Source organism: Lepisosteus oculatus, chromosome 7 (assembly GCF_040954835.1).
Source record: "Lepisosteus oculatus isolate fLepOcu1 chromosome 7, fLepOcu1.hap2, whole genome shotgun sequence".
Lineage (NCBI taxonomy): Eukaryota > Metazoa > Chordata > Actinopteri > Semionotiformes > Lepisosteidae > Lepisosteus > Lepisosteus oculatus.
In genome coordinates, this window is record NC_090702.1 from 51,124,443 (window position 1) to 51,137,467 (window position 13,025).

The 13,025-nt window shown below is 41.1% G+C and overlaps 1 protein-coding gene across 1 annotated transcript; it reads right to left on the reverse strand.

Moving 5' to 3' along the window:
* Positions 1-282: 282 nt before the first annotated feature.
* Positions 283-12,768, reverse strand: strap (serine/threonine kinase receptor associated protein). Its single transcript, XM_006633161.3, has 10 exons — positions 12,540-12,768; positions 12,186-12,417; positions 10,046-10,181; positions 9,240-9,321; positions 7,584-7,656; positions 7,117-7,216; positions 3,162-3,299; positions 2,375-2,511; positions 1,434-1,583; positions 283-905 (listed from the first exon to the last, which is right to left on the reverse strand). The coding sequence occupies exons 2-10, from the start codon at positions 12,295-12,297 to the stop codon at positions 844-846; spliced, it is 990 nt and encodes a 329-aa protein (XP_006633224.1). The 5' UTR covers positions 12,298-12,417; positions 12,540-12,768; the 3' UTR covers positions 283-843.
* Positions 12,769-13,025: the final 257 nt, after the last annotated feature.

Here is a 13,025-nt window from a genome sequence, read left to right on the forward strand (position 1 = left end):
AGAACTACACATCACATACAAAGCCATGCAGATGCCTTTATCTGTAGCCGAAACGTATACATATTGCCTAATATTTCAGCACAATCAGTCACAGCAATAGTTTTTGGGGATCAGGACAGAAATAACCAGATTGTGATGAAAGCAATTTAAGGTTTATCTTGTGGGGTGCTTTTGATTTCAAGGTCTTATTTATAAAAGTTTTAAAATAGTCTTAATATACTTATCCATTTGTGGAAGGACAAATTAATACCAGAAAGACTGAAAACACCAGATGAAATACTGTGACAGGAAAAAAAAACTTTATTTTTATAACACAAAACAATTCCAAAATTAACAGAAGTCTTCTAAAATGAAAGCCAAGAACAAAAATAACCTTGCTTTTCTCACCCATTATTTATTTTTTTCTGTATTTTAATAAAACAAAATCCTCCTACAATCAGAAATTTGCAAGCACAGCCAAGACCTCCCTATATTCTTATATTAAACAAAAAATAGATCACATGGCTACAGCACTGGGGAAGAGAGATCTAGGATAGTTCATCCAAAAAAGCTGAAATATCACAAATAACAAAAAGGAAGCAGGCAGCTGTGCTAAGAAGTTCACAGGTCTACTGCTTTCCTCTTGTATACTTTTTTTTCCCTGTTTGGTTTGAATGTTATATCACAGAACAACCCCTTGTCCACTCTGACACCTAGGTCAGTGCAGCTCCCACAACTGCTTCCGTAGAGGAGGTGAAGCCTGTGGATCTGTAACCATATACTGAGTCTTGGTCTCTGTATCTGCAGGAGCCAGGGCAATCCACTTTCTCCTCATCGCCTCTTGTCCTAGGCTGTCCGGGAGACTCATGCCTTTATTTCAGTGGCGGTACAGTAGAGTGCATCAGAGTTCTCCGAAACCAGTTCCTCTGTTTCAGGGAAAAAAAGAAAATGAGAAAAGGCTCAAGAACAAGTGATTTAAGGGAAAAACATGCTCGGAGCCCCTAACAATGGGAGAAGAGGAAGGTGGATGCAATCCAAACATGTAATAGCTGTTGTGCAAAAACTCAAACGTCTGTCAGTTTCAAACTAACCTCCTCGAATTGGCAGAACTAATGATTTTATCAGAAACAGAAATATTCAACTGCCCAGTGTAGGGACCAGTTAATAATCTCTACAAACATGCAATATAATCGGTGTTTGCACAAAAGTTCAATACCAAAGAAATCACTAACTGACCACATGTATGCATTTATGGACATCTCCATTAACCTTGAACTGCCCCAAAGATGAGATGTAGGTGTATCTTTATCTTTAATTGGATTACACTGGAGACACATACTTAATCAAGGGTACAGAACTTTTCACCACACCCACATGTGGCGATTCCAAAGACTAAGCCATGAAATGAAAAATGTTACCAATTCAAGGGGAGTTCCAAAGACACATTCCCTTACCTGGGAGAACACATTTCCATAAGCCATAAGTCTTCCCAACTGCTGTTTGCCAAAGTCTCAGTGTGCCGTCCTCAGACCCACTGGCATACAGTTCACCATCAGGACTGAATCGCACACAGTGGACTGGCCCAAAGTGTCCCTTGTAAGACTCTGAAAGAAATACACAATGGAGGAGCTCAGCTAAAAGGACAAAAGCAGTGTATGAGGAAGAAATGCACGTGTTACTGTTGTGGATTTGACTGTGCTTTAAAGTGCTGTTACTTAACTGTAGAACAAAAGTGCCCTCAAGCTGGAATATTAGACAAGACCCAAATTATTCAAGCACTTAAATCCATATTAACATACCTGATAAATGAAATACGTATTCTGAAACAAAATACAGTTTCATTTGCCAATCCAGAAAATCAACCAATATGCTTGTCCCTACTCCAACAAAGACACTTCACTCTATTTAGCCACATTCCTGTGACAACTGGAACTGAGTTAGCTCCAGTGGTCAGTTAGTGCAGCTGGTCCTCAGGGGACCATGTTACAGTCTCAGGACCGCAGCATCTGCTTCAGCTGCCTAACGAGACAGCAGTAGTGAAAACAAAGGGAATGTGGGATATAATAGCATGTATGTACTCCTAAATTAAAAACAAGCAATGAAAATGTGCAATAGCATTTAGAAGTGTCCACTCCAGTTTGATGTCTGGCAAGTAAGAACTTCATTTTAGGATTATTGTAAAAAATAATGTGATCCCCATGTTCTCTTTTCCCCAAAACGTACTTGGGAAAAAACAATGAAGTGAAATTTGAACGGACAAGACAGACCTCCTGGGCAAGAGTGAGCTTCTGTTTTTATCCAATGCTGAAAACATTATATATAATTTAAAGCTAATCAAAGCTTTTGGTTTCAACAATTCAGTCTGTGAGTGAGCATGAGGCATTTTCTATCTTACCTAATTCTTCCTTAGTATTATAGTCGTATTTGTAAAGCTTGAAATCGTCACCCCCAGCAACAAAGAAGTCCTTCTCAGGATGAAGAGAAGCAGAATTAATTGATGCTGGGGTATCAACCGTCTTAATCAAGTCAAGGCTGGAAAAAGGAAAAGCAAAAAAAAAATACTTTTATCCCCAATATCACAACATTTAGAATTCAATACAAACACCCCCTAGTGCAGATGAGATACCATATGAGAGAATTATAAGATTAATACTGCACAAGAGACACCGGGAACCTCATGGACAACATCTTTACACAGCCTGGGTTTCAATAATAAGAACTCAACTGTAGTTACAACAAAAAATGCTATACATGATGTATGAGAAATGAAGTGTAGAAGGCAATGGTTACTATTTATTTACATTTTAAGGAATTTCTTCATTTCCACAAAGATCACTCAAATACATATCTAAAAAATACTACAGCAATTCATACAACTACATTTCAGCTATAAGGGAGTTTTACCAAACTAAAACCCTGTATTGCAAAAGATGTCTAGGCAGCACAATGTTGTATACAACATGCCCCGTGTAAATTATATAAATTAAAACGGTGAATTCAATTACAATTTCTACAAACTGCATTAGACGTGCATTTCAGTCATGTTCACTTCAAATTCATGACATGAATACCAAAAGATGAACCACTATAAAAGGTTAACTAAACTAGTGAACTAGTTTTATAAGTGCATTAAACAACAAAACTGGACTGATAGAAGAGGTCAGTCTCTTGAAACCCCTTACCTTAGTGCATTGTAAAATGCAATGGTTTTCCCATAAGTGATAACAAGTATCTCTCCCTCTGGAATGTACTCCATGCTGCTGACTGAAATGTCAAAAGACAGGGTCTTCACTACCTCCATGCTATTCCTATCCCACAGGCTGAAAGACAAACAGGGCAAGAAACCTTCACGTTAAATTCAACCATTTAAAAGAGGTGTAAACTATTCTAAGACACCTTTAGCCAAAGTTCCAATCATTTGCTACTACTCATGTAAGATTAATAACCACTGTGAACAGAGCTCACTTACTGTATACTCTCTACTTCAGCTTAAAAGTTTGACCAGCTCTGAGTCTGGAGTGCAGAGAACTAAGCTTCACACCATACAAGATGACTGGTGTTGCTCCATTCCACCAGCTCTCAAACTGGTTAAGTCACAGGTTCAGAGACTGCCAGCTGACCTTCTTCCATCAAAGACTGATTCAGCTCCTTCCAGGAGCCCATTAACTGAAAGATTACTTGAGCAAATGAAACAAAACTGAGTCATTTCATAATTAACAGGAAGGTCGCTTCCAGTCTTAGAGAAGGCCGATGTCTCTAAGAAAATGTATACCATGTTGTATTTGTGCAGCATTTTTCTTTTCAATTGGAAAATACTTTTTAATATTTTTAAAACTCATCTTTTTAGTTTATGCTTTACATATAGGAGGATGGAGAAGCAAGAAAATACTTCACCAATTTGATTAAGGAGGGGGACCTTTTTTTAGTGAGGCCAACATGGTGCAAGCTCAGAGTGGAAATTAACCACGACACCAGGGACACCACCTCTGCTCTTTCTTTGCTTTATCTAAAGAGTACCTTTCTTTATGAAATTAGAAAAAATTACAAGCGTTTTGACTCTGATGCTGCTGTAACTGAGAATCTACAAAGCATGATGTCAAAAAACATTTCATTTCAATATGCTTTTCTTGGCTTGGTTTAAGGACTTCTGTATATGTGATCTTCATATTTCCAGTAATTCAAACTAAAGATATAATATAGGAACAACAAGCTTTTCAAATTAACATACTCAAATGTGTCTTAAGCTGTTGTGAAGAGCTGTTGTTTCCCTAGAAAACAGACACAAATCCTGTCAGCTTTGTTTTTCATAGTTCTCAAATATTATGAGTGGCATAACAAAGATAAACAGCTTCTGCTTTGGAAAACAAGTGCCCATATATTAAAAAGCATTTCAAGAGCCTCTTCAGTTTTTACAGGCCGTTTAGCCCACTTGGTAGTTAGCAGCTGATTGGTCAAATGATTCTATCCAGCCTTTTTCATGAAAGAAACCAGGGTATCGACATCAACAGCATGGCTGGGGAGCTTGTTCCAGACTCCCACAAACCTTCTTGTAAAGAAGGAGCCTCCTGTTCTCCATTTTAACCATTCCAAATAGTTTCCACTTGAGCCATTTGGCTTATGTTTCACTGTTGGTTTTAAAGGAATCTTCTGGGCTGTCTTCGTCAGTGCCATTGGAGATTTTGAATACTTCCAAGTTCCCTCATAGTCTTATCTGTTCAAGACAGTACCTGGAATGTATCTGGTCATTGTTATCTATAATGGTGACCACAATTGTACACAATATTCTAAACAAGGTCTTACTAGTGTATTAAACAATTTAATAATCAGATTTAAAATCCGTTTTTAACTATGTATCCTAGCATTTTGTTTGCCTATTTAATTGCTTCCTCATATTGTCTCTTCAAATATGAACAATGAGTCCACATTAACACCTCAGTCTCTCTCGTAAATAGATCTGTCTATTCTTAGCACTCTATTATTTGAAAAGATGATCCATCAAAGCACTTCCTCTTGTATGTGCTCTGGCAAAGTGGTAATTAATGCAGTTCTTAAGCAGGTCTACCATTTCAGTTTTCCCTGCCGATATTCCTATAGATCCTTACCATTTTAAGTTAAAGTCTCCCATATAAATTACTTATTTTCATACATATTCTGAATTTCATGAGGCAATGTTGAATTATAATCAACATCTGCATTAGGTGGTCTACAGCATACTCATAACACTATACATTTGGAATATTTGGAACATGATTTATTGATTTTCTAAATGAAAGGAAGTTAACCTCTGCAGCGAACAAACTTAAACTTGACATAGCTCTGCAAATTTTAATGCAGTTACTATTTATTTGCTGAATTTAACAGATTGAAAAAAAATAAAACAGTAAATGTGGCATGCGCAAACGTTTGGGCATCCTATCAGTCAGTACTTAGTAACACCCCCTTTGGCAGAAATCACAGCCTCCAAACGTTTCTTGTAGCAAGCTAACAGTCTTTCTATTCTTGCTTTAGGAATGTTTTCCCCACTCTTCCTTGCAGAATGCTTCTAGTTCAGAAATATTCTTAGGCCATCTTGCATGCACTGCATGTTTGAGATCTACCCACAGATTTTCAATAATATTCAAGTCTGGGGACTATGAAGGCCATTCCAACACCTTAACCTTTAGTTTTTTGAAGTAGTTCATAGTTGATTTTGCAGTATGTTTTGGATCATTGTCTTTTTGTAATATTCAACCTCCTTTCAGCTTCAGTTTCTTCACTGACTGGGGGACATGAGCTTCCAGGATTTGTTGATACCTAGTAGAATCCATTCTTCCCTCTACCTGCACAATATTTCCTGTGCCACTGGCTGCCACACAACCCCAAAGCATAATAGATCCATCCCCATGCTTAACAGTTGGGCAAGGTGGTCTTTTCTTCAAATGCTTCTCCTTTTTTTCTCCAAACGTACCTTTGCTGATTGTTGCTAAAGAGTTCAATTTTTACTTCATCAGACCACAGCACCTGGTTCCAATACGCCTCTGACTTATCTAAGTGTTGTGTTGCATACTTCAGACGCTGACTTTTGTGATGAGATGGCAGGTAAGGTTTCCTTCTGATGACTCTTCCATGCAGATCATGTTTGTGCAAGCAATGCTGCACAGTGGACTGGTGGACCACTAAACCTTCCTGCAGGTCCTTTGCAGTGATATGGGGCTTTTGCTTTGCATTCCTGACCAGTTTACGAGCAGTTCCATCTGAGATTTTTCTTGGTTTTGTCTTGACTTCAACAGTTCCCCTTAACTTCTATTTCTTAATGACATTTCGGAGAGCTGAAATTGCAAGCAGGAAGTGTTTTAATATCTTTTTATAACCTTCCACTGCTTTGCAAGAGTCAATTATTTTTATTTTCCGATCCTCGGTCATCTGCTTAGAGGAGCCCATGGCTGTTGAGAGTAAGCACAACACCCTGAGAGGTTCGAAGAGTCAGAGAATTTATTAAGCTCTGGATTTGTCATCACCTGACTTAGATTCAGGCCTAATGAATCAAGTAAGTTCTGAGACCTTATAAAAAAACTAAACTGGTTCAACTGCAAAGGTGCCCAGACATTTGCACATGCCACATTTACTTTTTTTTTCCAACCTGTTAAAGTTAGCAAATAAATAGTAACTGCGTATTAATATTTGCAGAAATATGTCAATTTTAAGTTTGTTTGCCGCAGAGGTTGTGTTAACTTCTTTTTACTAAGAAAATCAACAAAACATGTACATTTGGCCAGGGGTGCCCAAACGTTTGCATAAAACTGTAAATTCAGACACTTGATTTCTCCAATGAGTTTTCTGCATGTTATTCACTGAACAGGTTTTCCCTTTGGTCCCCATGTCATTTCTTCTTGATCTTGTTTTTTCCCCCCTTTCCATTCTCATTTCCAAAACAACTGTTGCCCATCTCTTTTAAACAAGACACTCGAAATGTAACACAAAGACTCCAATGCCAGAACTACTGCAGCAGGGGTTGTGCAGAAGTCAGTGAAGTCTTTTCTCCCCAGCTGCACCACTTGCACAAGAACTGATAAGTTTCACCATCACAACTCCTTTAACTCCAAGAACGTTCCACACACGGTCCGATTCCCAGGTACGCAAGGGAGAGTCTCAGCTTACCGCACTGTTTTGTCATCTGCAGCTGAAAGTATCTGCGTATCATCATTGCACCAAAGAGCCTTTTTAATGGCAGAGGTGTGGCCAGTGATCTCCTGAGGCTCTGTACAGGAAAACAAACCAAGACCCATTGTTATTTTAGACAGAAAGATGAAGACAGAATGATGTACCCAATTATTGTACAGTTATTGAACAGCTTACTGTTTGTTCTCAAACTAATTCTGTTTACTTCAAAGCAATGTATATATATATGCATGCATGTGTGTACAACAAAGCTACAGTGGATGTAATAAATCAAGTTGTTTTGTGTTACAAGTTGTGTTATTAATATACACTTGCTTCAGAATGTTTGTGTGGAAAATGATCTTCACACTTATCACACCAGAAAACTACAGCGTCATCAGTATGACCCTACCACGCGCATCTGCTTAGAGCATGGTAACCAGTATCCCTCACCAGTAAGCACTCACCTGCATCAGGCTTGCTCAAGTCATAAATGCGCAAAACTTTATCCTGCCCCCCGGTTAAAAGGCATGTACTGTCCTGCACATAGAAAAATGTTTAAAAATGTCACAATTAAAACCTATAAAAAACACAGTATAATTTTAGCAGTAACTTTTAGTGAATAAATATTCCTATATTTCTAGCACACAGTTTTAAAATTTAAATATAAGATTATTTACAGTACATTTAGCTTTTTTTAAAAAAAAAAAAGGAGTTAATTGTAACTACGAAGCAATGCATTCCAAGCATTTCAATATAATTGTCCAAGTCTCCATAGGGACTTCTTTTGCCTTTGTTAGGGCAGTTATCTTTTGCCACTACGCACAATTAACTGATCTTTTGCCACTGCATAACTTCTAAATTCTTATTACAACTCTGACTGTGTTTTTACATATATAGTACATTCTTAATCTGTAAGCATTAGAAGATGTCATTTTCACATGAACATACGTTTCAATACATTAAAAAAACTGCACTCTCTCGCCTAAGGCAGGCTGAACTCCTGAGGTTGGGATTGGATGGTCAGGGGTTTCTCTGTTCCTGGTGAGCGGCACAGAGACCCCTGACAGTAAGTTTAATTGTTGTAAACGGCTTGTTGTAAATGTCTTGCTAATGTTACTGGTCTGGCAACGCTGCATTTCGCCGAATTTTTTGTAATGTAATGTTTTTTTTAATGTTTCTTTATTAGCCCTATACAATTTCTTGCATTAGGAATTTGTCTTTTCGCATACCCCAGCTTTTTCTCCATGGGGACACAGACACACAGACAGGGAGAGAAGCTTGGGGACAGAGCGCAGGGTCAGCCATTGTACGGCGCCCCTGGAGCAGTTAGGGTTAAGGGTCTTGCTCAGGGGCCCAACAGAGTAGGATTCCTCTGGCGGCCGTGGGATTTGAACCAGCAACCTTCCAGTCACAGGCGCAGATCCTTAGCCACGGAGCCACCGCTCCGCCCAGCGAGCCCTGTGGCCTCCTGGGCACTGGAGGCTGGGGCAAGTAGGTAAGGGAGGACGTGACGTGACCAATACAGAGGAGTCTGTCCGCAGAGGTCAGGGTTCGAAGCTGTGAGCCAAGACATTACAAACACCCACTTGGCTATTTCCATATTGGACAAAAACCACCAACAGGAAAGTTAAAAAACATGCATATTTTGCTATTATAACAAAAGGGTTCATTAGTGGTCATGTCCTTTACGACCACATAATGTGAGCACTATATGTCCTTTAAACACTACACATGGATGGAAAAATAAGTTTTAATAACATTGCTTGATGTCAGTTTCTGCAGCCCAGCGGTTTTTGAAGAATATTTCATTTCAGAGTGAGATAAGATTTGGCTAATACTCAGAATTTGAATGTCAATGAACTATACAAAGATGTGGATCTGACCATTCCATTCCTTGCTCCTAATCTTGAACCCAATCTTGTATTCATGAGAGAAGCTTCTCCAGTCTTTACAGATAACATAAACTAGCGATAACACAAGCAGAACTACTGCATTAGCTTTAAGAAAGTTAATAAAAGGATAACGTTACCACAGTGACATGGTAAGCGTTTGCTAGAAAATGCACAGCTTTACAGCTGTGTGACTGGCTCTCTCATGAATTTCCAAGTAAAGTAACAAACCTGAGTGAAGTTCACAGACTTGACGATGTGTTTATGGGCTAGAGTGAGGACCTCATCCCCTGTAACAGCATCCCACACTTTGCTATAAGAAAAGAAACAAACCTAAGTCAGCAACACCCTCATCCCTTCCATAACTCAATGTGTCAGTAAGAATGATAACGATTTCCAAAACAGTTTTAATTGTTTACCAATAGCTGTGCGACTAATAGTCTCTTAAGATTGTATACTGAATCCTTCCAGAAAGAAGCAGAAACTTTCATCAAAACAGGTGGCTTTTTCGGTACGTGCAATACAGCATTATACAGATATCTGCAGTGCAGTCAGAGCCCATTCCCATTAAGACAGATCAACCCGCTGGATAGTGTAAATGACTCGGTTTTCCATTTCTCGTGTATATAATAGCAATCGCTCCCTGAAATGATCTCTTCCCCACTTACAAAACACTGAGATAAAATATAAATATTTTTAAGCTTAACAGAAGATCTGTCCTTGCGAGGCACCAGACCAGTGCCCATGTGTCAACTGATCTACCGTCAGGATCTCCATCTACACTAGCCAGTCGCACTGTCGAGCAAACGCTCCATCACTGGACCCCTTCAGCTGATCTGTCAGGGGAACGGACCCTCAACCTCAGATCTACAGCGCGCGGCTCGCGTTTCTCGGGACATCTTCTGAATGCACGAAGATAAACGTTCTGGACGGTGTCTTTGACACGGTGGGAGCGGACCGAGCACCGAGCGCCACCCGGCGAGCAGCGCCTCTGTCCCGCAGCGCAGTCCCCACGGCGGCGGCGAAGCCGTACTCACGCGGTGAAGTCGGCCGCAGCAGTGGCCGCCTTGGTGGCTTCTTTGTTCAAGGTGGCCCCCCAGACAGCACCCTTGTGACCCAGAAACGTTCCAATCCAGTCCCCTGTGTCCCCCTGGCGCAACATAGGTTTGCCATCTGGTGGGAGGAGCACAGAACACACACACACAGTTAGGACCGAGCAAAAGGTCAACGCTTCGAGAGCGTGGGAAAGATTCTGCAGACGGCAAAGTGACACGTTTCGCAGGTCACCAGCCGGCCCAGAAAACAGCCTTCCATGCCTCTGCACGAACCTGAAGAGATTAACGGTCTGATTTTGTGTGATGCTCAAATCCCTTGCCCAGGGGAGGCACTGTCAGCTGTTTCCCAAGAAAGTGTAGGATCCTTCAGTGTGGGATATTTCATTTGGAGATGCAGAGCATTTCAGTCGCAAAAAAAAACAACACAAAAACACACAGCTCACCTTTAATAATAATAATAATAATCTAAATCATCCTTAAACCCATATAGCTCTTTTCTGGACACCCCACTCAAAGCGCTTTACAGGCAATGGGGATCTCCTCCTCCACCACCAGTGTGTAGCTCCACCTGCATGATAGAACTGGAGGCAAAGTGAGCCAGTCTGCTCCCCACACACCAGCTCTCAATGGGGAGGAGAGCAGAGTGATGAAGCCAGTTCAGAGATGGGGGTTATTAGGAGGCCACGACGGGTAAAGGCCAGGGGGAACTTTGGCCAGGACACCAGGGTAACACCTCTGCTCTTTTCAAGAAGCACCCCGGGATTTTTAATGACCACAGAGGATCAGGACCTTAGTTTTAGTCTCATCCAAAGGATGGTGCCTTTTGTTTTTTTACAGTAGAGTCCCCATCACTATACTGGGGTGTGTGTATATATATATATTCTTTTTGGAACAGTACGTCAGCATTGAAGTATTTTTACACATACCCCTACATGTATCTAAATACACGTGCTCCCTTCCCAAGGATAGGGAGTGTTGTTCTTGCATAAATGCCATTTACTTCTTTTGTAAAGCGGTCCATTTATTAATACGACAAGCAGAAATTTTAATCTGTAACTGGATGACACAAACAGCAAATTTGCGAGATAAAGTATGGCCAATGTGTGCTTCCTGTTTAAAATGCGTGCCTGAGGAAACCCAGACCCTTAATAGAAAAGGCAACGCAGAAAGGTGTCCCAGGGCCCCTGGAAAGATGTGTGCCAGTTTACAAGACACAAAAAAGAGAAAGAAACAGGACAGAGCACAAACAATTGTATGTGACATTGTCATAATCATGAAGAGAACAATGGCAGCAGGCAACAACTCACCCAACAAGACAAACTGATCACTGTTTGATGAGGGTGCCGATCATGGCTAAAGGCTAAAGAGAGTGACCTAACTTAGAATCTACTGCACTCTGTGATTGAGCAGAATTCAGTGACTGGAGCACACACAAAAAACACAATAATACACATAAATATAATCCACATCAGACTGCGTCAGCACCTGCTTGATGAAGGGAAAGCAACTTCCATAAACCTCTACTCAAATCACATTCCTTCTCTAAATTACACCCCCTTGCAGGTAGTCTTTTAGTCATGCTGTCTCTCCCGAGATCAAGCACAGTCTAACCAACTCAACTCAACATGAAATAATCCAGGTGCCCTGCTACAGTCCACTGTCACTGCAGGGTTTTTACACTTCGCTGCAATGATGTCACATGGTCATTTTTTCTGTCTCTTCACGTTATTCAGAGGACATTCATTTTGGTCAACAGGTACCACGCTTCAAGTTAATTCATTTCTTATACATTCTTATAAAGCCTTAATGTTATATATGTATATATGGACACAAAAAAACACGTGTTGCATGTTAAGAATCTCTTTTAAGAATGTTCCACCTTCACTTTTTAGATTTTTTAAATTATTTTAGTCTCCGGAGCCTTCACCGTCAGGACAGTCGGGATATCAAGTTTCCAACATTTACACATTTAACACCGTGGAAACGAAGATTAAGTTTTTTTTTTTTCATTCAGCGCATACCTGCGCTGATGACTGATAAGAAAAAAAAAGATTCAGGCTGCAGATCGCTCTTGGTTGGACACCGTGAGCGACGCCAATATTATGTCTTAGAGATACCTTACCTTTGCACGCACTTATCAGGAAATATCCATAAGGGGTTATTCCGCTGAAAGCCAAGTCAACCACAGGCCGTGTGTGCCCAGAGCAAGTAAGCGGTGTCTGCCTCATAGCCATAACGCTCCTCGCAAATCAGTCCCGCACCAAGGGCAGGGAGGGAGAGAAAAACTGCACAAATACGGTCAGCGACGGGGGGAGAGAGAGAGAGAGACGAGAAGGAGCAGAAAGGCCTGGTATCTGAAAAAAAAAAAACAATAAAACAAAGCAAATTATTCAACGCCAGTTTGTAGTTTTTGTATGAAACACGCCTCAAGCTGGTGCTGTGTGTCTGTGTGTTTTTGCCCCGAGCGGACACTCACCGGTACGCCGTGCGAGGGCTGCCCAGGGGAGAGGAGTTTGGAGCCGGTAAGGACGGTCGGATCCCGGGACTGGGGTGGGGTGGGGGTGAAAGCGTTCGCCCTGCGGACAACGCTGTGCCGCCGGCTACCGTAGGCGACCGGTGCGGGAGGGGAGCTAGGAACGAAACAGACGGGGAGCAAGAGAAAATTAACAGGATGTGCCAGAGGAGAGAGGGTGACGCATGGCCGCAGCCGCCGGAAGGGAACAGAACAGCCATAACGCTCCGTGTGGAAACGGGGGAGCCGATAGCAGAGGAGCATGAACGCCTCTTCTCGCTCTTTCATTTCAAGTGTTTGATTGTAAAGCGGCTTTTCCAGCTGCATGATTTCACTTTATAGACCCCTAGATCTAGTACATCACTACGGTCAGCGTTCGGCCATGTGGCTGACGTGTTTCAGGTAACAGGTAACGGGGTCTGAAGCCCTCTTCAGGTGTGAGAAAGACAT

Excerpts from the sequence above, each read along its gene's own strand:
- strap (XM_006633161.3), bottom strand. The coding sequence starts at position 12,297 with ATGGCTATGAGGCAGACACCGCTTACTTGCTCTGGGCACACACGGCCT. Across the intron at positions 7,657-9,239 it reads AGTCTGTGAACTTCACTCAG|GACAGTACATGCCTTTTAAC; the intron begins GTTTGTTACTTT and ends TTCTATGTGCAG. Across the intron at positions 906-1,433 it reads ATGGAAATGTGTTCTCCCAG|AGGAACTGGTTTCGGAGAAC; the intron begins GTAAGGGAATGT and ends TCCCTGAAACAG.